Genomic DNA, 26,362 nt, shown 5'->3' on the forward strand with positions numbered 1-26,362 from the left:
TGGCCGACCTGGGCCTGCCCTCCGGGGAGAACCTTCCCCTGTGCCTTCTCCGGGCCCCGCCCCACTCCCCGTGGCTGGGCCTCTCTCCTCGTCCTCCCCGCCATGCCTGCGGGCGAGCGCAGGCCTGGCAGGCCTGGGGCCTCCAGCCTGCAGGCCACACGTGGCCCGGGATGGCTGTGCATGCGACCCAACACAAACCTGAGTTTACTGAAAACAGTGCGAGATGTTTTCTTGTGGTTACGTGTCGCAGTGTATCTGGTATGTGGCCCCGAGACGCCAGAAGGCTGGACACCCCTGCTCGGGGGACCCGCCCTCCAAGGTTGGACCCCTCGGGCAGCGAGCTCGGGGGCCGGAGGCTGTGCTTTTGAGTCCGGTCTCGGGAGTTCTGTGGCGAAACAGCTTGTTAAAAAGCTGCACTGGCCTCTCAGGTGTTTAGTTTTAGACAGTTCTACGTTCTGGTAACTCATCTGGAATTCTTTCCCAGGTGCAGTTCCCAGGCCCGGGTTTTGCTCTTCCACCTTGATTTCCTGTCTCAGCTGAGTGGGGGCTTTCTTGAGGCTCAGGCTGGTGTGGAAGGCCACACCCTCACTCCCAGCTTTGGCCCAGACTGTGGCCCTGTGGGCCCGGGCTCCGAGGGCGTTCAGGTCTGCTCTGTGGGCTCTGGTGGGCACTGGTTTCGTGGCCACCGCAGGCCCCGCAGGCCAGGGCTCCTCGTTCCCAGCGTCTGGCCAGCCTGCCTCCCGGCCTGGGGCCCCTCCCCCACCAGGGCCCCTCCCCCACCAGGGCCCTGGCAGCTCGGCCACTGTTTTGCTGCTGCCCAGCGTGAGTCTGCCGGGCGCTGGGCCAGCGACTTCTGTTTTGGGGGTTCCTTGAAAGCAGCACCCCCACTCTATAGTAGTGCTGTGTGGCTGGACCTCAAAACTGAAGGGGACCCTCCCCGCCCCCTCCCCCACGTGGCCACACCCTGCTCCCCCGGTCCCCCTCTGACAGCTGCTTCCACTGCACCGGTGGGGCGGGGCTCCTGAGGACGGCGCTTGATGGGGCTCAGCGTGCCTGTTTCGGGGTTCAGTGTCCCTATCAGCGAGGACGCAGGGGAAGGGAAGGGCCGGGGCCTGGGCGGGCAGCCCTCAGCTGGGAAGGTGGGGGGCGCACTTCAGGGCTCCAGCCTCCGATTCTTGTGCTCTCACCATTTTACGTCTGTTTTCCTTTGTGTGCGCACTTAGTGTTCAGCTTCTGCCCATCTTTTTTTCTTGTTTTATCAACCGTCACCTGAGGATATGTTTTTATTGACTTTAGAGAACGAGAGGAGGTGAGGGAGAGAGACAGGATGTGAGAGAGGAACATTGCCCGGACCTGTGGACTGAACCCACAGTGCAGGGGTGTGCCCTGGCCGGGAGGTGACTCTGCTGCTCTGGTGTTGGAGACGGCGCTCCCCCACCCCCCACCCCCGACCCCTGACCCCCAACCACACCGCTGGGGTTTTCCCGGTCTCTAGTGGAAGGCAGTTGAGGATCTCGGACCCTCGTTTGTTCCCTGGTCACTTTTTAAAGTGCGGCTCTTGAGTCTGCTCCCTCGCTGACCGTTCTCCTTGCTCCTGAAGCCGCGCCCCCTTCCTTCCTGTTCCCGGCCCGCTCCGGGTCAGCCGCACTGCACCTGTGGGCACGGGCTGCCGTTCTCGCCGGTGCAGGGGCAGCTGGAGTGCCTGTGGTCTCTGGGATCATCGGTCTTGCCGCGCGGGGAGTCTCGCTTCCTGCTGCCAGCCTGTCCCGCGTGCTGGGCTCCCAGGGGGCGCTCGCTGCTCCTCGGCAGCAGTGGCCGTGGGGCCCGCAGCGGCCTCCGGCTGGCCCGTGTGCGCGGGCTTCGGCCCCTCCCAGTGCTCTCGTGAAGTCAGTCTCTCTGTTCAAACTTGTCCGAATCGCCGGCCTCTCTATTATTACTATTTTTAAAATTTCTTTAAACATTTAAAAAAAGACTTTGTTTGCAGAGTGGTGTGGGGGAGGGAAGGAGAAAGGAAGAGAAACATCAGTGTGTAGTTGTCTCTCGCGCCCCCAATGGGGACCCGGCCCACAACCCAGGCACGTGCCCTGACTGGGAACCGAACTGGCGACCTTTTGGCTTGTGGGACGACACGCAGCCCACTGAGCCATACCAGTCAGGGCTGACGTGTGGCAAGATGCACCCTTTGGAAGCACACACAGCTCGGTGAGTTCGGACAGACCCACACAGCCGTGTGGCCAGCACGCCCGCACAGCCTCTCGGGCACGTGGGCGGGCTGTGCGCTCTCCCTGTCCCCGCTGACCAGGTCTGGCCAGGTCTCTCCTGGCGCAGAGCGTTGCAGGCCCGTGACCTGGGGGTGTGCTCTGCGCCCGTGAGCACGCAGTGGAGCTGCTCCCTCGCTCGCTCCACGGTGGGGGGGGTGGGCTGTCTCCGGGCTGTGGTCCTGGCAGTTCACCACGCCCCAGGGGGGGGCAGGAGCCCTTCCTTCTGTCTTCCCTCCCCCACCCCACACACCCACTGCCATGCTCCCCTGAGCGCTGACCGCCCCACTCAGGGCAGAGCTGGGGCTGACCCCAGGCCCTTGCTCACTCACCCTTTGCCCTCGGGGCTGAGGGAGGCCCCTCTCGCCGGGCGTCCAGGTGCCCACCCCTGTCCGTCCCCTCCGAGGCTTGGTGGTTCGGCTCTCCTGTTCTCCTTACGGGTCGAGACCTTTTCTTTCCTCCGGTGATGGCTTGTGCTCGGGGAACACAGATGCCCCCAAGCTGTCTGCTCCCACACCCTCCGCCCTCCCTCCTGGCCCTGCGGCCTCTTCCTGTGCCCTCCCATGCCTCTGGGCAAAATGGAAACTTCTGGTTTTATTTTAGTAACTTCCATTTCTCTCCAAGGCGGTTTGGGTGACCTGTGCTCTTAGAAGCTGCCCGAGCAGTTGGTGCGCAGCTGTGTGTGGGCCGTGCCTCTCCAGCCCCTGCCGCACCTGTGAGCGCAGCTCTGCGCTCCTGCTCTTCCCCCCCTCGGTGGCCGGTCTTGCTGGAAGGCGGTCAGTTTTTTGAAAGACTTGGCTTATTTGTTTCAGACGGAGGGGAAGGGAGGCAGAAGGCGAGGGGGAGAAACACCCACCAGGTGCCTCTCTCACGCCGCGACCCAGGGCCCTGGCCCGCAGCCCAGGCGTGCGCTCCGACCGGGACCTGAACTGGAGTCCCCTCAGTTTGCAGGACGCCGCCGCCCGGCCCGCTCAGGCCCGCCCGCGAGCTTCTCGACCTCTGCGGTCTCTCCTCCGCTCTGCCTGCTGGCCGAGCCGCTGCCCTCGTGCGTGCGTGTGCGTGCACACACGTGTGTGTGTGCGTGTGCTGCATCTGGAGAGTGCGTGCTCTGGGACGTGCGGTGAATGTTGGAAGGCTCGTGTGAGGGCAGCGTGTCACCTCTGTCCTTTGCCGCCTCCTCACCTTCCCAGAGGCACCACTGTGGCCCGACCCCCTGCAGACGGCCGGCTCTGTTCCGGGGGAAGGTGCTAAGGGCGCCCACACATGCCAGTGAGGGAGCCGGGGCTCTCCCCGTGCCTGGTTCTGGGAGGGGCGTGCGCATGCTGGGGGGGCTGCTTGTCTGTGGGGGCTGCTCTCCAGTGTCTGGGCCCTCGGGGGCCTCGCGCAGGTCACCACCACCACTGCCACTGGGCCTTCATTTCTGTGGGTCCCGTCCCCCGTGGCCACACGGGCACTTGTTCGGCCTTCCCTGCGGCGACTCGGCCGCCTCCCCAAGCCGAGGCCCTTCCTGCCCGTCCAGTTTGTTCCTCTCTCGCTGCTGCTGGAGGTGTCGGAGGGTTAGCGGTGCTGGCTGGCTCCGCGACAAGTGTTACCCTCTTTTCTTTTTCTCCCAGTGCATTCTTTTTTAGTTTTTTTTAAATATATTTTATTGATTATGCTGTTACAGTTGTTCCATTTTCCCCTTTCATTCTCCTCTGCCCTGTTTGCATCCCTCCACCCCCTTAGTTCACGTCCATGGGCGTACATGTAAGTTCTTCGGCTTCTCCATTTCCTGTACTATTCATAGCCTCCCCGTCTATTTTCCACCTACCATGTATGCCACTTATTCCCTGTGCCTTTTCCCCCTCTCTCTCCCTTCCCTGCTGATAACCCTCCAGGTGATCTCCATTTCTGTGATTCTGTTCCTGCTCTAGTTGTTTGCTTAGTTTATTTTTGTTTTTTTAGCTTCCGTTGTTGACAGTTGTTTGTTGTCATTTTACTGTTTGTATTTTTTATTTTCTTTTTCTTAGATAAGTCCCTTTAACATTTCATATAATAAGGACTTAGTGATGATGAACTCCTTTACCTTGACCTTGTCTGGGAAGCACTGTATCTGCCCTTCCATTCTAAATGACAGCTTTGCTGGATAGAGCAGTCTTGGATGTAGGTCCTTGTCTTTCATGACTTGGAATACTTCCAGCCCCTTCTTGCCTGTAAGGTCTCCTTTGAGAAATCAGCTGACAGTCTGATGGGAACTCCTTTGTAGGTGACTGTCCCCTTATCTCTTGATGCTTTTAAAATTCTCTTTTCTTTAATCTTGGCTAATGTAATTAGGGTGTGCTTTGGTGTGTGCTTCCTTGGGTCCAACTTCTTTGGGACTCTCTGAGCTTCCTGGACTTCCTGGAAGTCTGTTTCCTTTGCCAGATTGGGAAAGTTCTCCTTCATTATTTGTTCAAATAAGTTTTCAATTTCTTGCTCTTCCTTTTCTCCTTCTGGCACCCCTATGACTCGGATGTTGGAGCATTTAAAGTTGTTCTGGAGGTTCCTGAGCCTCTCCTCCTATTTTTGAATTCTTAATTTCTTCATTCTGTTCTGGTTGAATGCTTCTTTCTTCCTTCTGGTCCCACACTGTTGATTTGAGTCCCAGTTTCCTTCCCGTCACTGTTGGTTACCTGTACATTTTCCTTCATTTCATTTTGCATTGCCTTCACTTTTTCCTCTGTTTTGGGACCATACTCAACCAATTCTGTGAGCATCCTGATTACCCATGTTTTGAACTCTGCATCTGATAGGTTGGCTATCTCTACATTGCTTAGTTGTGTTTTTTCTGGAGCTTTGATCTGTTCTGTCATTTGGGACATTTTTTATTTTTTTGTCTCAGCCCACCTGTTATGTAGTAAGGAGCAGAGCCTTAGGTGTTCGCCAGGTGGGGCAACCCACATTTCTGTGTTGTGACGCTGTATGTGGGGCAAGGGTCCAAGAGGGAACAGTGGTGCTTGCTCTGCTCTCGGCCAGTTTCAGCAACTTCCCCTGCTGCCCACAAGCAAATTGGGCCCTCCTGGTGCTGATTCCCGGGTGGGTGGGTTTGTGTGCATTCTAGGACCTTGTGGGTCTCTCCAACGACCTCTCCTGTGAGGCTGGGAGTTTCTCCTGCTGCAGCCCCCACAGGTGTTTTCAGTCGGAGGTTTGAGGCTTTATTTCCCGGTGCTGGAGCCCTGGGTTGTGGGTCTGTCTTGCTCCCCAGTTGTTCCTCCTGGTTTATCTGCGTGTGAGCGTGGGACCGCCAGGTCCACCGGCCGCTGCCTCACCGCGAGCCCTCTGCACCCCAGCTGCCCACCTCCGCCCCTCCCAGCGGTGTGGACGAATGTTTCTTCTTTAACCCCTTGGTTGTGGGACTTCCATGCAGTTCACTTTTCTGTCAGGTCTAGTTGTTCTTTGTTTTTAAATTGTTGTCTTTCTTTAGGTTGTGCGAGGAGGCACAGTGTGTCTACCTACGCCTCCATCTTGGCCGGAAGTCCCCTATTTTCAATATTTCTGTTTTCAACCATGAATTGTCTAGAAGTATTTATAAATGTCCAGATATGTGTCTGTTGGATTACCTTTAATTGTACTGACTTTTAATCTAATGCTGTTATCGGTGGAGACTGTGGTCTGTGGTCATTTATACTGATGCATGGTCAGGTTTCTCCCAGTGTTCTGCGTGAGTGTGGAAACGTCTTCTCAGGGCTCCGCTAGAGGACTGTCCTCCCTTGTTGATGGGTCCGTGCGTCCTGCGTGCTTCTGAGCTCTTTGCACGTCTCCATCTATCAGTTTCTGAGTAGCATCAGTTAAAACAGCTCATTGTGCATGTATATTTGTCCTTTTTCTTCATACACGTTTCTGTTTTTCCTTTACATGTTCGAAGCCTGTGCTGGGCGAATGTAAGTTGAAATGACTAAGGCTCGGTGTGCTCTCACCTGCCCGCGTTTTCAGTCCTGGGTGCGGCCGGCGTCAGGTGGTCTTGTGCAGCCCGCAGGCGGACGGGGCTGACGGCTCGCCTGTGTGGGGTTCGTTCTCCGCCACTGGGGCCCCAGGTCCCGCGCTGCCCACAGCTGCGTGCTCTCCTGGCCCGGCGGGCCCCACCGTTCCCACAGAGCCCCCCTCCCAGCCCTCCGCTGCCAACATGCCCGCGGTCCACCCGCACGCCGCCCGTGGTTTCCCTGCTCTTCGGACTTTCCACAGACGTCAGCGCCGTGGGGCTGCTCTGTGTCCTCACTCACGCCCCTCGGCGTCACTTCCGAGAGTTGCACGTGCCGCTCCCGCGTGGCGGTTGCTGTGCTGCGTGGGCGGTTTCCGGCTCTGCTGCTCCCGCGCTCCCATGCTGTGTGTGCCCTGCTCAGCTGCAGGGACTTCAGGCCGTTTACCCACTGCAAGTGCACGTCAGTGGTGTGGTTTTCAGTGCAGACTTTTCTAGAACAAAAGTGATTCCGTGAGCAGAGTAGCATTGTTTTGGAAATCTTTTTAATATTTGGATGATAGAAGAGGCTACATTCTCAGTCTGTTTTGATGTTTTTTTTTTTTTAAGAGATTTTATTTATTTTTAGACAGAAGGGAAGGGAGGGAGAACTAGAGGGAGAGAAACCTCCATGTGCAGTTGCCTCTCACACGCCCCCTACTGGGGACCCAGCCTGTAACCCAGGCCTGTGCCCTGACTGGGAATTGAACCAGCGACCCTTCCTTCCCAGTCCACTCAATCCACTGAACCACACCAGTCAGGGTGATAGGTTGTTTTGACTGAAGTGTATAAAGAAAATATTTTAATAGCTTTTTAGGTAACTGGATTTTCTTCTTTGGTCCTACAGCAAACCATGACTACAAATCGTTTCTTAATGGTTAATTGCAATGTACAAACGGTATCAGTGAGGTTTTCCTCTGCCATTACATTAAAATACATCGTCTTTCTTGCCTTTGTGTGGTGTTGTAACATCCCACCTTGGGCATTTGTAAGATAATGGTTTATCAAGTTAGACAGATATAGCCCCGGCTGGTGTGGCTCAGTGGATGGAGTGCCAGCCTGAGAGCCAGAGGGTTGCAGGTTCAGTTCCCGGTCAGGGCACAAGCTTGGACTGTGGGCCAGGTCCCCAGTGGGGGGCATTCCAGAAGCAACCACACATTGATGTTCCTCTCCCGGTCTTCCCCTCACTCTAAAAATAAATAAATAAAATCTTCTTTTAAAAAAAAAAGGCAGATGTAGCTGATGCTGACCGATACCTCTGTAAAAACTTGTATTTGTTACCATCCCCACCAGTCTCATCAGAAAATTCTTCTACGTGGAGAAGCTTTTGAGCTGCCGGTGACGGATACAGGTCTGCCGGACTTCTGGTTTCTGCCTGGAACCTCAAATGTGATGGGCCACACATAGTGGCAGCTGTTTTCCTTGACGTGGCAGTCTCGTTCGTTTCTGAGAAGGCGCCTGGCAGCCGGCCCGGCCTCGGTGGCCTCGTTGGGCCTGCCGGGCGCTCTCCCACGTGCGTGGCGGCTCCCAGGTGAAGGGGCTCGTCAGCATGCAGCACTCGGGGCTTTTCTGGGGGGCACCGAGGGGGCGCTCCCCGCGCACTGCCTGTGCCGCCCCAGAGTGAGCCAAAGGCTTGGGCCTGGGGGCCGAGACGGAACTCAGCGCCGTCACCGCACGAGGACAGGCTTGAGCGGCACTGGTCTTTCGGACCGAGCGCACGGCGGTGGTGAAGGCCACGGTGGCCGTGCTGTGCTGTGCACCTGGCCTCGCAGCCTTTGCGTCACTCTCGCTGAGTTTCACCCCACCATCGCTCCCACAGCGTCACGGCCGTGTCACCGCAGGGGAAAAGGCAAGGAACGGCTTGGTGTCGATATGGAGATAGTTTCTGCCGGGGGGCCTGCTGCAGAGGGGTCAGGACTGCCCGGCCCTGGGGCTGCACGGGGAGCCACCGTTCTGTCGGAGCCCTTGTCTTTTTTCTTCCCGGTGGCGGGGCTGGGGCGGGACTGCGCCCTGCGCCCTCAGCGTGCGGCTCCTGGCGGCACGTGCAGCGCGGGCGTCCTGCCTCCGCTCCACTCCGCTCCGCTCCCTGCTGCGTCTGCGGTGTCTTTCGGTGGACAGAGTTCATGGTTAACCTAGCCATCCCTCGAGGGTTTCCTTGGCGGTGCCTGCCTTCCTTAGTTCTGTTTCTCAGTGTTTTTTACTAGATGAAATCATGAACAGGTATTTGGCATGTAATTTCTTACCTCATCAGCACAGCCCAAAGAAATATGTGTATGACAAATACATGCCACGTAGGTCATTAAAATTTCTTAATGGCCACATTTCAGAAACCGAAAAGAAGCAGGTGATGTTATATTTTCTTACCTCAGTATATCCAAGCTCATTTCAGTCCATACTTAAAAAATATTAGTGAGGTTTTTTTTTTATTTTTCCATACGAGATACTCAGAATCTTGCTGCCATTTGAGATCCTCAGTAGCCGTCCATGACGTGGGGCTCCTGAGCAAGCAGTTCCATGTCTTTATTGATTTGCCTTCCATGTTCAGACCTACAACTCGCTGGAAATTGCAATTAGAGTTGTATACGACGTGCAGTTAAGGCCAAGTTTAATGCATTTCCATGTGGGGACCCACTTCCCCAGTGGTGCTTGTGAAAACGGCTGTTGCTCCCTGCCTTCAGCACCACCTTCGCCGTGACCTGCGTGCCCACGTGGGTGTGTGTGTGGGTGTGTCTCTGGGCTCCCTGCGCTGCCCACCGGCGCCCTGTCCTCGCGCCAGCTGCCTGCTGCCTCGGGCGCTGCGGCTCCGTGTCCTCCCGGTCAGAGAGGGTGCCCTCTCACACCTGCCCTTCCAAAGGGGTCGGTTTGTTCTTGGTGCTTGTCATTCCTGTGTGACTGAAAGTTACCTTGGGAAGCTGCACACGCGTGTGCACACGCCCCAGAGAGAGCTGCCCGGGGCCGGCCGCCTCTGTCCCTCGCTGGGAGGGTTCCCTTCTCCCCATGCTGCGCCTGCTGACCCACGTGGGTGGGGTTTCCTCCATCTGGAAGGGTTCCCTGTTTTTCTCTGTTACGACGTTGTTCCTTTTTTCACCAACATTTACCCACAGGCATTTAACTTTACTCATACTATTTTAAGTTGTATTTTGTATTTTTCTTTCTCTACCTTTATGGATGTAGATTAAATTGACTTCTTTTTAGTTGTTTATTTGGCCAGGAGTCATACAGACCTCTGTCCTCACTGGTCTCAAGTAGAATCCCAAATATTTTTCAAGGGTTGCCCTTCCAAGGTACAGTCCGCTTGTCTCGGATGCGCTGTGTGCAGCCACTGGTCACGCGGTCATCACGAAAGGTCTCCACACGGGTGACCTGTACTCCCCTTCTCAGCCTTGGCCACTGGCACGCCGACACGAGAGGAGGAGGAGGCGCGGAGTGCTGAGGCCTGAGGGGCAGTTCTGGACAGCACCCGGCGTTAAGGTGGGGGTGAGTGGGGAGCAGACGAGGCAGGAGTGGGAGAGCCAGAGTGGAGCCGTGGGAGTCGTTTGAGGGACGGTGTGGTCAGTGGTTGTCCGTCTGGGTCCGGGTTTTCTGCTTGAAGGCAATAAGGTAGCTCGTCACTCTTTCTTGGGTGCTGGCAGAAGACCTGGGACTCCTGGGGTCAGAGCTCAGGGACTTTATGACTCCCTGTCTCGCACACGTCACGGGCACGCACATGTCTGTTCTCTTGCTCCCACCTCCTCCCCAAACCCCACATCAGTGAGGTGGGGGGCCCGCCACTCTCCTAATGGGCAGCAAGCGAGCCTGCTGCGCCTCAAGGTTGTCGGCTGAGAAGTGGCCTGCCTGGTGGGGAGGTCAGACCTCCCGGCATTTTTGGCACATCCAACAAGACGTAGACAGGGTGCACGTCCATGGAGGCCTGGCACCCAGAAGTCCTCCTGACAGACGTGTCAGAAGTTAGCCTAGAAAGGTGCAGAGTGCTGAACATGGCAGCAAAGATGGTGTCTGACGTTCGCCAGGTGGGTGCTGGTGGAGGGCGCGAGTGAAGCCAGACTGGACTGTGTGAGGAGAAACGTGGCGGCAGGAAGCTGAGAAGGTCCCCTGAAGACACTGGTTTCTAAGGCGCCGGCAGCGAGGGAGGGGCGGACAGCCCCAGAGGGGGGCGGGGAGCAGGAGGGGGACGTGGGTGTTCAGGGCTGAAGGGGGTGCTGGTCACTGGAGGGAGCTCCGCCGAGGAGGTTTTGTTTGGTGCCGTGTGGTGCTCGAGGTGCAGATGTGTGGAATGTGTGCACCACACACGTGTTAGGAAGGCAGGAAGAGGAGCACCAGGCCATCCCTAGTGTTGTGCACCCTCGCTTCCCATCCTCTTCCTCCTCTCTCAGGTAACCACTGTCCTCGAGTTCTGCATCTACCACTTTCCTTTCTGCACTTGATCTTAGAAGGCCAAGAAGCAATTCATTCCCCTTTTTCAAAAATTCCTTTAAATTGATTGCCTACACATGTCCGCCTCTTTGCACGACCACACCAAAATGACAACTAAAATGCAGAACAGCCGTCACCCAGAACCACCGGAAGTCAGGCTGAATGGAAGTCTGGCAACGACGGAATCGAACCACATCCATCGGACTGGTGGGAGGGGCGCAGATGTGTCACGGGCTGGTCTCACACCCACGTGTGGTGGATAAAAACTCGGGAGGGATATCTCAGGGGCGAGGAATCCCAGCCCCCCACCAGGCCTCCCAGCCCAGGGTTCCACTTCCAGGAAGGTAAGACCCCACAACTTCTGGCTGTAGACACCTGCGGGGACTGAGGCTGTGGAAGAAAGCCCCAAGCAGTTTCTCCTCAAGAACCCACACACGGACCCCTCTACTCAGCCTCAGTCCCTCTGAGCTCCAGCGCCGGGGTAGCAGTCTGAAAGACACCAGTGGCATAGAGGGAGAAACCGAGGTGTCTGGCACCAAGGCGAGCAGAGGCCATTGTCCCTTTTCTACACCCTGCCCCTACAGAGCTCCAGAGCCAGCAAGCTGCTGCCACGTCTGAGACTCCATCAACCTGGCTGACACTGTATGACCCACCTGGGAGGCCCCCAGAGACTCTACCCCAACCAGGATAGAGGCCTACCCACGCTCCTTTCTTCCCTGTGGAAGGCTGGTCTTGGCTCATGCTTCACGGCTTCCTACATCTTCTCAAACAAGCAACAGCTGGCCCCAGCGAGTCCATGCCAGGCACTAGCAGCAGCCGGCCTAGAGTCACAGCTTGGCTCTGCCTGGGAATCTCCAGACCCAGCACAAGTAGCAGGCATCTCAGATTGCTTTATAGCTCAGGCAGGGTGGCCCCGGGCAAAACACAAGTGGGGACTGACCCTGGCCTGTACCATCCAGGAAACCCCAGGGCCAGCGCACCCAGTGGACAGCTACAGACCACACAGGAGCACCACCACCCTGCCTCTGCACAGCTGATCCTCCAAGGAGGGCGGAAGTGGGTGCTCAGTGGTCACGGCCAGGCCTTGTAGCTGACTGGCCTGGGTAAATCCCTCCCATTGGTCTGCCAACAGCAGTCAGGGCTCGACTGCAAGAGGAGGGTGTACACAGCCCACACGAAGGATGCACCTCGAGTACTGAGCTTGGGTGATAGAGGCGGCTGTGCCACTGGACCCTACAGGACGCCTACTACATTAGGCCACTCTCCCAAGACACGGAGTCAAGGCAGCAGTACCTCATACATGGAAACAAACACAGGGAGGCTGCCCAAAGGAGGAGACAAAGAAACATGGCCCAAACGAAAGAACAGATCAAAACTCCAGAAACAGAACTAAACAAAATGGAGATGAGCAATCTGTTGGATGCAGAGTTCAAAACACTGGTGATCAGGATGCTCAAGGGACTCAGTGGGGACCGCAGCAGCATAAAAAGACCCCGTCAGAAATGAAGGATATGCTATTGAAATAAAGAACAGGGAAACAACAGTAGAGTGGATGAAAGTGAGAATCAAATCAGTGATCTGGAACATAAGGAAGCAAAAACAACCACTCAGAACAACAAAGAGAAAGAATGAAAAAAAAACGAGGATAGTGTAAGCAGCCCCTGGGACAACTTGAAGAGGTCCAATATTTGCATCATAGGGGTGCCCAAAGGAGACCAGAAAGAGCAAGAAAATGGAAACCTGTGTGAAAAAATGGTGACAGAAAACTTCCCTAATTTGGTGAAGGAAATAGACATGCAAGTCCAGAAAGCACAGAGAGTCCCAAACAAGATGAACCCAAAGAGGCCCCCTGCAAAACTAATCAAAATGCCAAAGGTTAAAGATGAAGAGAGAATCTTAAAAGCAACAAGAAAAAAGAAGCTAGTTTCCTACAGGGGAGTTCCCTTACGAGTGTCAGCTGATTTCTCAAAAGAAACTTTGCAAGCTAGAAAGGACTGGCAAGAAATATTCAAAGTCCCGAGAAGCAGGGACCTACACCCAAGACTGCTCTACCCAGCAAAGCTATCATTTAGAATCGAAGAGATGATAAAGAGCTTCCCAGATAAGAAAAAATTGGAGGAGTTCATCATCACCAAACCATTATTATATGAAATGTTAGAAGGACATATTTAAGAAAAAGATGATCGAAACTATGAACAGTAAAATGGCATAAATGTGTATCTGTCAAAAACTGAATCTACAAACTAAGTACACAAGAAGAACAAAGACAGAATCATGGACATGGAGAGCTTTTTGATGGTTGTCAGGTGGAAGGGGATATAGGGGAGTGGGTGAAGACGTGAGGGGATTAAGAAGTACAAATAGGGCCCTGGCTGGTGTGGCTCAGTGGATTGAGTGCCGGCCTGTGAACCAAAGGGTTGCAGGTTCGGTTCCCAATCAGGGCACATGCCTGGGTTGCTCAAGGGGCAACCACACATGGACGTTCCTCTCCCTCTCTTTCTCTTCTCCCTCCCTTCCCCCTCTAAAAATAAATAATTTTTTTTCGAAGTATAGATAGGTGCTCACAGAATAGCCATGGGGGTATAAAGTACAGTATAGGAATGGAGAAGAACTTAACATGCATGACCCATGGACCTGAACCATGCTGGGGGCATTGCCTGAGGGAGTGGGGAGTGCTGGGTCGAGGAGAGCAAAGGGGGGAGAATGGGGACAACTATAATAGCATAAATGACAAAATATAGTTTTAAAAATTGGTAACAAATTCATAGCTATCAATACCTCAGTCTAAAAAAAACCAAAAAAGTAAACAGCCCGAATAGGAACCGAATCAGGCATGGAGATCATGTGGAGGGTTATGCTCCGGGAGGGGAAGGGGGCACGGGGGAAATGGGGCAGGGGTTAGGAAGCACAGTTGACAGGAGCAAGACAGACAGATTGAGAATAGGGTAGGAGGTGGAGGCCAGAGTACTTACCCGTGGACGTGAACTGTGAGGCGGGGCTGCTGGAGGGACGGGGAGTACCGGGGGAGGGGGCAAGGGGGGGAAATCGGGACAACTGGAATAGCATAATCAGTGACAGATACTTAAAACCTGTATTGCGTTTATGTGTATCTCTAAGTAGTAAGTTACTTCGTTTTCGACGTTGATCTTTATGAAAATGTTGTGTGCTGTTTGTTTTTTGTGTCTTTATGTTTTTTGAATCGATGCCTCATGCTGTCGCTTTATTCATTTCTGTGTATGTATTTATTCATAAGTCACAGTGCAGTTCACACACAATTCAGTGTATTATAGTATACTTTATTTACCAATAACTGCGTTGAAAGATAGAGTTGTTTTTAGTTTTTTGCAATTGTAAAAATGGAGTCTGCACATCTGTGTGCCCATCTCCGGGCACTCGTTCAGAGGATCCTGTTGGAGTGTCGCCGGCTGAGGCCCTTCAAGAGGCTGCGCCAGTAAGGGGTAGGTGTTGGGTGGGCCAGAAAATTCGTGGGTTTTTTTTTTTTTTTTTCCAAAAAATAAAAGGTACATCTTATATTTTCACCAATAACTTTATGGATTTGGGTATTCCGAGTAAGCCGGCTCTGTCCCGAGTGATACAACATTGACTGTTCTCGACTGATGTCTCAGTTTGGTCGCTGCCAACCCCAGCTGGCCTGCCCGGCCGGGGAGCACCGTCCAGCGGGAATGTCCGGCACGGAAGTTCGCCACCACTTCCGACACAGTTCGCAGCACCTTCTCCACACGCTGCACACATCTTTTTTGTGCTTCAGTTGCGTTTTCACCTTTCTTGAAATAATAAAGCATAATGTGCTGAAATGTGATGTATTTTCTTCCGTCTTCAGTGTCAAAATGGCTGCACAAAAGCTCCCCAATTCTGGTGTTTGTTTTTTAATGCACACTGATGTGACAGCTGTCGTGTTATGTCTAACAAAAGTGTTTCACATGAAGGTAAGGACAACTAAGCGATGCAGGAAAAAATCAGGCGAACTTTTGGCCAACCCAATAGGTAGAGAGAGAGAGAAGAGATTGATTTCTGGGATTGGCTTGTGTGGTTGTGGAGGCCACGAAGCCCCACAGCCTGCTGTCTGCGGGCTTGAGGCCCAGGGAAGCCGGTGGGGGGATTCAGTCTGTTCCCAGAGACTCGAGAACCCAGGGGCCGGTCGTGCGAGCTGGGTCTGCTGCGCGGGCCCGGGGACCCAGGTGCTGGCGCCCACGGGCAGCAGGTGGAGTCTCGGCCCTGGTGGGAGGGTGGGGCCCACCTTCCTCTGCCTCTTGTTCTTCCAGCCCCTCAGTGGGGTGCAGGAGGCGCCCCGCTTGGGGAGGGCAGTCTTTGTCACGCGGTGGCAGCCTCCTGCAGAGACACCCTCAGGGGCACACCTGCAGGCGGTGTGTGCCAGCTGCGCGACCTCCCGTCGCCGTCGCCCGTTCAGGTTGATGTAGCGTCAGCCGTCACAGAGCACGTGCCCCTGGACTTGAGCTGCTGGGGTCTAGGGAAGTGAGATGCTCGTGTTCACACGAGAACACCTGTCTCCCAAGGGTGTGTCTGTCTGTGCCGCCGCCAGCGGTGCCGGGCTCCAGTCACCCTCTCCCGCCTGCGGTCGGCACCAGGAGGGCAGAGCTGGAATTGTGTCTGAGCAGGAAGGAGAAAGGGAGACCCAAGGGTGGTGTTCGTAGGTCCCACCGAGGTAAAAGGGCCGGGGTCTCTTTCAGAAGAACTTCTGCCCTGGCTGGTGAGGCTCAGTGGACTGACCGCCGGTCTGCGAACCAAAGAGTCAGCTGTTCAGTTCCCAGTCAGGCCACACGCCTGGGTTGCAGGCCAGGTCCCCAGTAGGGAGCGTGTGAGAGACAACCACACATTGATGTTTCTCTTCCTCTCTTCCTTCCCCTCTCTAAAAATAAATCTTTTTTAACAGCCAAATGTTAGAAAAAACAAATCTTTCTTCTTTTGAGACAGGGTGTGCAGGCAAGGCTGTACAGGGTGCAGACGAGGTGGGAGCGTAGAGTGATGTTGCCAGAAACTGTGTTTGAGAGGGGGTGTGGGGCTGGGCGTGGGCTGGGCGGGGCTGGGCGTGGGGCTGGGCGGGGCGGGCGTGGGGCTGGGCGTGGGCTGGGCGTGGGCTGGGCGGGACGGGCGTGGGGCTGGGCGGGGCTGGGCGGGGCGGGCGTGGGGATGGTTTCAGGTGGTCTCTGTGTGCGGTGAGAACAGTGAGCCGGCGGGCTGTCCAGGTGGCTGGCCAGCCTGAGGTCCCTGTTGAAGGTGGGGATACCGCTGTGCAGGCGCCCCAGTCTGCCCGTTGGCAAGGATGCCCCTCCCCCTCAGCAGCGTCCAGGTGTTGGGCAAGGAGAGCAGTACAGGTGTCTGGTGAGAGCAGGTGCCTATACAGGCCCAGAGGATGGGCCCCCAGGGTGTCCGGGTGCAGTTGGCTCCCTCCTACTGGCACGCAGCCTGAATTTCTGCTGCAGCCGCTCTCCCGCCTCCTGCCCCGTCCAGGTCGGGGTGCCTACCAGGCTTGGGAGCGGTTCTGCGTGCTTCACGGCAGAGGCAGCGTCCCGGGACCTGAGTGTGTTCACGGTGCGCACCCTGCACAGTGGAGTTCTCGCCGTCGAGGGCTGCGGATTCCTTGTCCTGGTCCTCGGGTAGCCAGGCAGGCAGGGGCCCATCCAGGTGGTGCCTTGGGGGATGACCCAGCAGTCAACGTGGGAGGGGCAGGGCTTTGTTGACAGTATTCCGACCTCACTGGGGCTCACTCAGAGCGCTGCTGCTCGAAGCCCTCCTTTCCCACAGGACCCAGTGCTTCCCTGCTCCCCGGACGGACGGTGCGAGCCCGGTAGTTCCCCACTTCCTTGTCCTCAGCTGGCTGCGCGGGCAGTTGTCCGGTGGCTCTGGAAGGCACCGGCGTCGCCACCCTCACGCAGCAGCTCTCCTTCACGGCCTGGGGCGCGTGGGCATCAGTCCCCGTGTTCCAGTCCAGGAGGGCACGTGCAGCGTTACACTGGAGCACGGGGAGGCCCGGGAAAGATGCGAGTCCAGGGAGAGGCCAGGTGTGCCCGGCACAGCCCTCGGTGGGTTTGGAGTCTGCTGGAGCGCACAGTCAAGGCCGCCAGCCTGCCTCGTTCCTAGCCCACGGCGACCGGCTCCCCCAGCCCACAAGGCGCCTCTCCCACTGCCCGCAGCCTGCCTGCCGGCATCCCCCTTCGCCGCCGCTGCACCGGACTCCCCTCCTACCTCCCCCCACGCCCCATCGGTACGTGGCCGGATCCCCTCCTGGCTGCCCGCCCTCGGTCTAAGTCCTGACCCGGAACCTCCCGCGCAGCCCCATCTCCAAGTCCTCCCACAAGGAGCGGCAGTTGCCAGCTCTCCCGGATCGTTTACATTTAGTTTACATGTACTGGGCTGCCACCCCCACCCAGTCAGGGCGAGGGTAACTCAGGGTGACTCGGTGATGCAGGGGACCGCCCCCTGGCTACGTCTTGAGTCAGGCTGTATTCTGAAAGTCACGCCCACCTCACCTCACGTGGTAGCACAGCTGTTAAACAGCCTTTTTTATGAAGCATATCTTAAACCTGTGGTCTGCTCCCCCATCCCACAACCAAGGGCTATGGGGGCTTTAGGAGCACCTCGGTCTAAACCTCGTTTCACTTGGATTCTCAGGCAGTTACAGCACTTTTGTTTGTTTGTTTGTTTTTGAAAGATTTTATTTATTTATTTTTAGAGAGCGCGGAAGTGGGGTAGAGAGGGAGGGAAACATCAATGTGTGGTTGCCTTTTGTGCGCCCCCTACTGGGGACCTGGCCTGCAACGCAGGCGTGTGCCATGACTGGGAATCGAACCAGTGACCATGTGGTGTGCAGGCTGGCACCCAGTCCACTGAGCCACACCAGCTGGGGCTTTCTGTTCGTATTCTGACACTTCGGGGAGGCGTGTGCAGATCCCTGGAGGGGCCGCGGGTCAGAGGGCTTCGGCCCTAGCTCCTGTAACCGGGGTGGCCTGGGCTGGCCGTCAGGCCTGTGGAGGATGGTGTGGAGGTCGTCTCAGTGTGTAGTCCTGTGCTGAGGCCACACGAGAGCCGCCGAGGCCCGGCCTGCCCCGTGCCGGAGACTCCCCGATGCCGGGGAGACTCCACAGAGGCCTGAAGAGCGCGCTGCTGAGCGGCCAGGACCGGGCTGTGCTGAGGCGGCCTCCAGTCTCGGCTGCTTTTCACAGCGGTGTGTGTGTGTGTGAGTGAGTTGTGGTGATGTGCCGAGTTGTTGCGTGTGAGTTGCAGACCAGCTTGGATCTTTATACTTACACAAGGGCTTAAAAGCATAAGTTGTATTGCATTTTCCATTTATAATGTTTAAGTAACACAAACTTTGTCTGGTTGTGGGTGGGAGGTGGCTGTGCTGGGAGAATTAGTTTTTCTTTGATGAGGTCTGTGTGGCACTGAAGGTTCCGGCCACGAGGACGCAACTTCACCAAATTCACGGTCGCCTTCGTTTTCAAGGTGGGCTGTTCTCAAGGCTCTGCTGGGCTGTGGACATGAGCCGCCGTGGCTGTGCTCTCCCGTGTGGCCGAGAGGGGGCCCCGCCCTTCACCCCGAGGAGACGGGTTCTTTTGCAGTTGCCGTGTGCAGGGCGCGCCGTCCCAGTTTAAACCAGCCACTGCAGAGTCGGCGGGTCCGGGTCCGGGTCCTGGTCCTGACTGAGAGCGTTTGCCCTGTTGGGTCTCGGCCCGTGATCCAAGCACCAGTCCCCCGGAGTGGGGGAAGTGGCGGCTGACGTCCGTGTTGCTGCCGCCTGGAGTCGTCAGACCGGTGGGACAGAAAGGCAGTCGGAGTAGCAAGGCTTTCAGGTGGCCTCTTGCACAGAACGTAATGCTGCTGAGATCCACTCGTGCCGTGGCCTCTGCCGGTGGTTAATTTCTGTCTCTGAGTGGCAGTCCACCGTAAGGAGGAACCGCAGCTGGCCTCTCCGTCAGCAGTGGAGGGACATTTGCGTGTCCCTGGCTCTGGCTGACATGAACACAGCTCCCAGTGACATTTCAGTACACGTCTCTGGTGTGGACACAGCTCACTTCTCCTTGATACGTACCCAGGAGTGGAGTGCAAGGCCATAGGCTAAGTGCACGGCGGACACCATGAGGAACTGTCCGGCTGTGGTGCAGAGGGCTCGCCCTCCCTTCCAGCCCCGTGGGAGAGCTGGCCAAGGCCAGACGCTGACCGTCCTTCCTCGTAGCCGCTCAAGTGGCTCACGGTGTTACCTACCGCACGTGGTTTTAATTTGCATTTTCTCAATGACTTGTTGAGCATCTTTTTATGTGCTTATTTTCCACCTGTAGCTCTGGTAAAGTGGCTGTTCACGTCTTCTACCTATATTTAATTGAGTTGATTGTCTTACTGAGTTGTGAGACTCAATAAGATATATATATCTTTATATATTTTGAACACAAGCCTTTTATAAGATGTATTTCTCAAATATTTTCTCCCAGTGTTTGGCTTTCCTTTTTGTTTTATAACACCTTTTTTTTTGAAGAGCAAAAGTGTTACATTTTCATCAAGTCCAATGTATCAGCTTGTAAATGATTTGGGCTTTTTGTTTTCTGTGGAGAAGATCTTTGCTACCGAGGGTTATAAAGATCTGTTTCCCTCTGCTTTTTCTGGATGTTTTATTGTTTGAGCGGAAACATTCGACTTGCTACTTATTTTGATGATGTTGACGATGTTTATGACTTCTGCAAAGGGAGACTTGCAGGCCAGCTCTCTTGCACATGCGTGCCCACTTCCAGACTGTTGGTGGAAATGCTGTTTTTCCTCGTGGGTTCATGGGGGGGGGCGTGCTCCCCGTTGTGTGTGCGCCTCTGGGCCGTCCTGCCTGGGCCCCGGGGGCTTTCCCTGACGTTGGGGGTGGGGGTCCTCCGGACGGAGAGCTTGGAGGCACCTCTCTGGTCCCTGCGGGCACCGGCGCTGCGTTGCACCGTAGACCGGCTTGGGGCGGACGCACACTCGCTCGTCGAGGCTCCGCCCGTGCGTGTGGTGGGTCTCCACTCACTGAGGTCTCGCACGTCTGTTGTTAGAGTAGCTTTGTCGTCTTCAAACTACAGGTGTCCCCCAGTGTGTGGAAATTTCCCACGTGTTGTATTTCCTCCTGTTATTTTGAACGAGGCTTCTGAAGTTTTTGCGCCTGGGTGTGTGTTGCTAGCGTACAGACGCTATACGGCTGTTGTCGTGGGCCCGCCTGCGCCTTGCGAAGTGCCGCCCACCACCGCCTCCACCACCTCTGGCCGTCCTTCGGCAGGTCCTCGGGCTTTCTGCGCGGACGGCCATGCCGTCCGCAAACGGCGTGTGCGTTCCTTCCCAGCCTGCAGGGTACTTCTCCTGGCCTCCCGGCCTGGGCTCGGCCTCCAGCGTGACGCTGCGTAGGAGCGGTGTCTGTGGGCAGCCTTCCCTGTCCCCGGTGGGGGACGGCGTTCAGTCCGTGCCTGGGAAGTGTGGGACCGGGTGCAGGGAGGGCAGGTGAGGTCCGAGGACCTGACCTGTGTTTTAGTCCACTGAGACTCACTGTGAACGGGCATTCAGTTTAGTCCAACTCTGCCTACATCTGTTGAGATGATCACGGAAGGGTTTCTTCCGTTTGGTAAAATTAGTCACAGCCTTGTGACTGTGTAAACCCCGGAAGAGCTTCGCCTTCCCGGGGCAACGTGGACTCGGCAGGGCATGTGCGCGGGCCGCTCTGTGGGCCGCTGGTGCTTTGCTGGGGGTCACCGCGCCTGTGCTCACGGGGCTGTCAGCCAGTCAGCCTCTTCTCTCCGAGTGTCTGTGGGTGGTTTGGGTGTTGGGGTGGCGCCTCGTGGAGCGAACTAGAAAATACTCTTCCCTCTTTAAGATTTCTTGGACAGGTTTGTGGGGTGTTGGTGCTCGTTCTCCCTTGAGTGTCTGGCAGAAGTCCCCGGTGACGCTGTCCTGGCCCCAGGTGCCTGTTGGAAAGGCGGGGGCTCGTTGGCGGTGGTCAGGGCTGGTGAACAGCAGGCGTTCCTCTCTCGTTTCCAGAGGCCGGGGAGCCCCACAGCGGAAGCACCCGCAGGCTTGGCGTCTGGGGGGGCCCTGGGCCTGGCTCCTGGGCACCCTCTCCTCGTGGCCTCAGTGGCCTCGGGGCCTGGCCCGGAGGGTTTGGACTCTGGGTTCAGCCTGGTTGGTAGAGGAGGTTGCCTTTTTCCTCACGAGGGAGCTTCGTCCCTCTGGCCTTGAGCCTGCATATTGTTTCGCCGTCTGCAGAAGGCGCCGTCTGTGGGGCCAGGTTGTGCGTCCTGACCCCGACTCGGGGCTGCGCGTCAGGGCGTCTCAGTGACACTGGGGGGCTCCCCTCGTGGCGGACGTGTCTGTGCGGAGGTGCCCCTGGCTCTCCTTCGTCTTCTTTCTCTTTCACTGCTGGGGTCTCGGGGCCGCCTGCCGCCCCTCCCCTTCCGTTCCCGGTGTTGCCGCTGGTCGGGGTCCGTCTCTCTTCTCCCTGACAGCTTGGCTGGAGGGTGAACATCACCGAGTGTATTGATCTTTTGGTCGCGTCGGTTTTCCATTTTATATTTCATTAATTTTGCTCTTTATTATTTCTGTCTTTCTACTTTAGATTTAATTTGTTATTTTGGTTTCTTAATGTAGAAGTTTACATTACTGATTTGAGACCTTTTTTTTCTGATACACATACTTAATTCCATAAAATTCTATCTAAACATTACTTTAGTGGCACCCCCAGAATTTTGATGCCTTGTCTTTCATTCTACTCAAAATATTTTAGTTTTCCTTACTGTGATTTATTCCTTGACCCACAGATGTAGGTGTATTTTTTAACTTCCAACTATTTTGGAGTATTTTCCAGGTATCTTTTTTTCTCTTGGGGTGTAACTGACATGTAACATTATGCTGGAGTCAGGTGTGTGCGGCGATCACTGTGCATCCTCTGTGGAGTGACCGCCGCAGTAAGTCTAGCCAACATTGTCACCACACGTAGCCACACATTTTTGTGTGTGATGAGAAGTTTTAAAATCTATTCTCCTAGCAACTTTCAAGCATACAGCACAGTATTCAGTTTTTTAAAATTTGTTTATTTTAGAGGGAGGGAGAGAAACATTGATGGGTTGCCTCTTGCACACCCCCATCAACCCAGGCACGTGCCCTGACCTGGAATCAAACTGGCGACCCCTTGGTTCGCAGGCCGGTGCTCAGTCCATTGAGCCACACCAGTCAGGGCTAATCTCTTAAGACTGTCTTATATTTCCTTTTTTAAGATTATTTTTAAAGATAATCCACTTGTGTTATTTTATTTAAGCCACTATGTGGTGATCTGTTATAGCAGTGGCAGGAGACTCTTACACTTTCACCGACCAGAGCGCCAGGCCCGTGAGGCCAGGCAGTGGCTTGGCGGCTGTGTCCCCAGCACCTGCCCTCACTCCTGGGGCGGGGCTGCCTGCTGATTGAGCAGGCGGCTGTGCGGACGACCGGGAGCCCCCCCGCCCCCCACGCTGGGCTGAGAGGGTTGGCGCAGAAAGGAGGCCTGGTCTTCGGAGACAGTTTTCGTCTCCTGAAGTTCTGTTTGCCCGAGTTTTTACACCTTCTGTGTCTCCCTCCTCGTGTGTGCACTCCCCTCTGCTGTCCTGGGCTCGTGCGGCTTCACTCTCCCGGTTCGGGCCCTTGTCTGTCGGCAGCAGCACATCCGTTACTTCTGGACCTGTTCCTGTTGATGGGTTTCTCCCCGGTTATGGGCCGCGTTCTCCAGCGTCTCGGCTTTGGTACCAAATGGTGGGCACGGTGCACTTCACACCGTCGAGTGGTGGGCTTTGTTGTCTTCTTCCAGACTGCCTGGGCGTGGACAGAGCACAGCAGCCGAGGTGGAGTCCGAGGGCTGGCGGGTGACGCCTCCAGGGGTTACAGGGTAGCCGCCCCGGCCTGTTTTCAGACTCTGCCCTTGCCAGCAGCAGACGCTCCTTCCGGGTTCTCGGCTGTGGGCCCGAGGCCTCGGGCACCAGGCAGCACGTGGGTGGTGGGTGGTGGGTGGTGGGTGCTGGCGCACAGCGGGGAGCAGCTCAGCGAGGCCCCGTGAGGGAGGCGGTTGCAGCAGGCAGTTTGGGGTGACAGGCGAGCACCTGGGGTGCGTGAGGTCAGGGGGCGGCACCACGCCCTCGTCCGAGCCAGCCGCAGGCCCGCTGCCCACATCTGTGTGAGGGCGGGGGCTCTGACGAGGCCGGTCCAGGAGGAAGCCGCTCTGGAGCGCGGGAGGGGTCGCAGAAGTTCAGAGGGTGCTGTTAGGACCCTGGGCAGCAGAGAGGCAGCTGAGGAGTTGCGGGAGGCCTGGTGGGTTTGCTGGGGTCCCCTCACACCCCCAGGTGGCAGGAGCAGCGGAGAGAGTGGGGACTGGGGGAGGCTTGGCCTTCGTAGTGCCCCTGCAGCGCCCTCTTCTGACCTGCAGGACGTGGCGCCCGGGCCCAGGAGCAGTTCGCAGGCCCGCCCTTCCTCACAGGGCGGGGCGGCCAGATGGTGGGTTTGGAGCGCGGGGCTCCCCTGCCTCCCTGAGTAAGATGTTGGTCTTCTCGCTGAGGGGCAGCAGGTGGAGAGGTTCCCTCACTGAGACCCAGTGCACCAGCGCTCCCAGGAGAGGCTGTGGGGGCCTTGACGGCAGAGCCCCCCGTGTGCAGGTCTCACCCTGGGAGTCCCTGTGGCTGCTTCGTGGAGAAGGGGACACCGTGGGTCAGCGTGGGAGCCCAGGCAGGAGGTGGCTGTGGTTAGCTGGGCTGGACGCCAGGGTGGGACCTGGTGCTGGCGAGTCTGCTTAGCCCTGGAGGCGGTGGGGAGGCAGGACAGCTGCACCCACCTTCACCGAGGTGCCCTGAGCACCCAGCTGCCACGTGCGACCCGGGCCCCTCTGAGACAGGCAGACCTGGGGGTGGCAGGAGGAGGAGCAGCCAGGACGACGGTCACTGGTCACGGCGCTGGCTGTCCTGCTGGTGAGCCCTGGGCGGGGAGGGGCGAGTACCTGCCTTCGCTGCGTTTGGTCTCCAGCTCTGTACCAGTCCGTGAGACTGACGACAGAGTCCCACTGCAGTCCTGTCGCCGGGGGACAAGGTGCCAGCGGGCGGGTCGTGCAGTTCTGTTCTGAGACGGGAAAGTGCAGGGAGGGCAGGGGTCCGTGGGGCGGGGCCTCGGCTGTCATGGTGTTCCCTGGAATCGCTGGTGGCAGCATCTTTTAGGTGCTGCTGGACGGCGGGGCTCGGAGGTCCACGCCTGCCCCTCCGTCCCGCCCAGGCGGCCCCTCCCCTCAGCCAGAGCAGGCGGCCTGGTGGGTGGGGGTCTGCGGGCCGGGGGCCTCCGGACACTGGGCCGGAATGGCCACTAGGATTCCACTGGGTGCCGTTGCAGGGGACTGGCTCCGTCACTGCTGGAGGCGCCCACAGGGCGATCGCCGTGGGCTGCGCGGGCCCCAGGGGTGGAGCTGCCCGTTCGCGAGGACGGGAGGGAGCCCTTGGCTGTCCCATGGGACGTGGCGTCAGAGGGGACCGGCGACAGGCTCCAGACGAGAGTCCCGGGCGTCAGGGAGGAAGAGTTCCCGTGTGACCTCGTTCAGAATTTTCAGTCTTGGTTTTGTGTGGTGCTCAAAAGGCATTTTTCTGAGATTTGTGTATGAGCATTTGCTTTTTTGATTAAATTTATTTTTATTCCATCGCTGTTGACCCCCCCACACCCTTCTCCACCCCCACCCCACGCCAGCCACCACACTGTTGTCCGTGCCCACGGGTTCTCACGAACAAACTGAACTCGCGAGCAAAGCAGAGACCACCTCCTGCAGAGCAGGGCCTGGGGGCGGGGTGGCTTGCGCCGAGGGCAGAGAGGCGGGCGGAGAGCTGCCCGCGAGAACCTCTGAGCGTGACCGGTCTGTGCTGTTCTCTCTCTCTCACAGGGCCAGGACTTCCTGCTGCACAGCCCTCTGGGCGGGGCCCCGGCGGAGGCAGGCGGCGGGAGGCTGGGTCTGGGTCCCCAGCCGCTGCCCTCGGACACGGCGTGTGCTTGTGATGCCTGCAGCGAGCGCAGGTACCGGAGCGGACGGCGGGGGGGGGGCGGGGGGTGCACAGGACGGGGGCTGGGGCTGCGGCTGCGGCTTCTTCACGAAGGCCATACACTGCTGAGAGGGAGCCCGTGGCCGATGGCCTGTGGCGGGGCTGTGGGGGAGGGAGCCCCGATGAGTGAGGCTCCTCCCTCCTCCTTACCCTGGGGGCTCACCAGAGGGAGCTGGTACTCAGAAGGGACAGGAGCCAGGGCACAGTCATTGGAGTCCAAGGTCGGTGGGGTGGGCAGGGCCAGGCGTGGCTGCCCGAACCCAGGGCTGGTGCAGGTGAGAGCTGCCGGACGGGCTCGTGGATGGCAGAGGCCGGGAGCCAGGCCGGTCGGGGTCTCGGAGACCGGACAGTGAGGGCAGTGCCCGGTGGCAGCAGGGCCGGATGGTGGGGGAGTGCTGGGCGTGGAGGGGAGGGGCTGCGGGGTGGGAGGGGGATGGGCTGACCCACCCTGACCCGCCCTCGTGCTGCCTCGCAGGGAGATCTCGGCGGAGCCGGACCGCGAGCCGCAGCAGCTGCAGAACTACTGGTCCGAAGTGCGCTACATGGTCCGCTGCATCTACCGCCAGGCGGGGACCCCGCTGGCAGACGACCAGGACCCGTCCCTGGTGCCTGACAAGGAGGGGGTGAAGGAGCTGGTGGATAGGTACACGTGTCCCCTGTGTCCCGTCCCTCCCTGGCCTGTGCCCCCGGGGTGGGGCTGGGAGGCTCTGCCGTGGGGTGCAGGTGCACTGCGGGCCCTCTGCACAGGGCCTCAAATTCTGGTTGGCCGAAGCCCTCACTGCTGGTGTGGTGGAAGGGAGGTTGCGGGCTTCTGTCGTCAGTCCGTGCTGAGGTCGGCACTCGGTGCTGTCTGTGCCGGGAGCCAGGCTGAGCCTCGGCCTGGGGGGGCACTCCGGCCGCGTCTGCACGGCGGGGACACGCAGGCCTCAGGCGTGGAGCCTGGGCAGACGCCGGCTGGGCCAGGCCTGTCGGGCTGCCTGTGGGCGGGCGTGGCCCAGCACGCAGCGTCCACTCTTCAGCGGCACCGCGTGCTCCTGACGGCTCAGGATTCCAGGGGGATGTCGTTTTCACTTTTTCCCATGGTTTTAGCCCCCCTTTTTTCTTTTTTTAAGTGTTCCAAATAAAAGTGGTAAATCTGAGCTAGAAACTTCACGGTTGGATTTCTCATACTGGTTTCCTTTTTGCATGTCTCGAATGCAGCACCTGCGGGTGTCTGGTAAGCCTGGTTTGCTGTCGAGTCGCTCCTGGACATGGGAGCAGTGACGGGCCTCGGGCCGCGTGAGCTGGCCGGTGGTGTCGGCCAGTGTGTCCGGGTGGGACCGTGTGCCTTTTTCGAAGTCAGGTCTCCTAGTGAGTGTTAGAGCAAAACACGCGAGCTGCACGTGACCCGTGACTTCACAGCTCACGCACGCTTGGGGAGAGGCTGAGCTGAAGCCAGAGGCAGGTGAAAGGAGACACTTGGCAAGCCGCAGTGCAGAGGAGGGGGTGTGGCCCGTGCAGGGCTGGGGCTGGGGCAGCGCTGCCCCGCCAGGGAGGCGCCCTGCCCGGACGGCAGAACTGCACGTCCCCGGTAGAGGTGTGTGTCTCGCACACTTGCCCCCTCGCCCCCTCCCAGTCCTTGTGTCCGAGAGCACTTTCTGTGC

General features: G+C 57.5%; 1 protein-coding gene across 3 annotated transcripts in view; it reads left to right on the forward strand.

Annotated features, from left to right (window-relative positions):
* FAM193A (family with sequence similarity 193 member A) overlaps nt 1-26,362 on the forward strand; it is a 101,189-nt gene that overhangs the window by 29,861 nt on the left and 44,966 nt on the right. For 2 of the 3 annotated variants that reach the window (XM_036018129.1, XM_028503860.2), the window contains exons 3-4: nt 24,563-24,693; nt 25,195-25,362. In XM_036018129.1, the coding sequence (XP_035874022.1) occupies nt 24,563-24,693; nt 25,195-25,362 (299 nt within the window). Of the gene's footprint in view, nt 1-9,548; nt 9,709-24,562; nt 24,694-25,194; nt 25,363-26,362 lie in introns of those variants that run through there. The other variant, XM_036018136.1, reaches the window with a different exon arrangement.

The sequence above is a fragment of the Phyllostomus discolor genome, chromosome 1, assembly GCF_004126475.2.
Source record: "Phyllostomus discolor isolate MPI-MPIP mPhyDis1 chromosome 1, mPhyDis1.pri.v3, whole genome shotgun sequence".
NCBI classification, from domain to species: Eukaryota; Metazoa; Chordata; class Mammalia; order Chiroptera; family Phyllostomidae; genus Phyllostomus; species Phyllostomus discolor.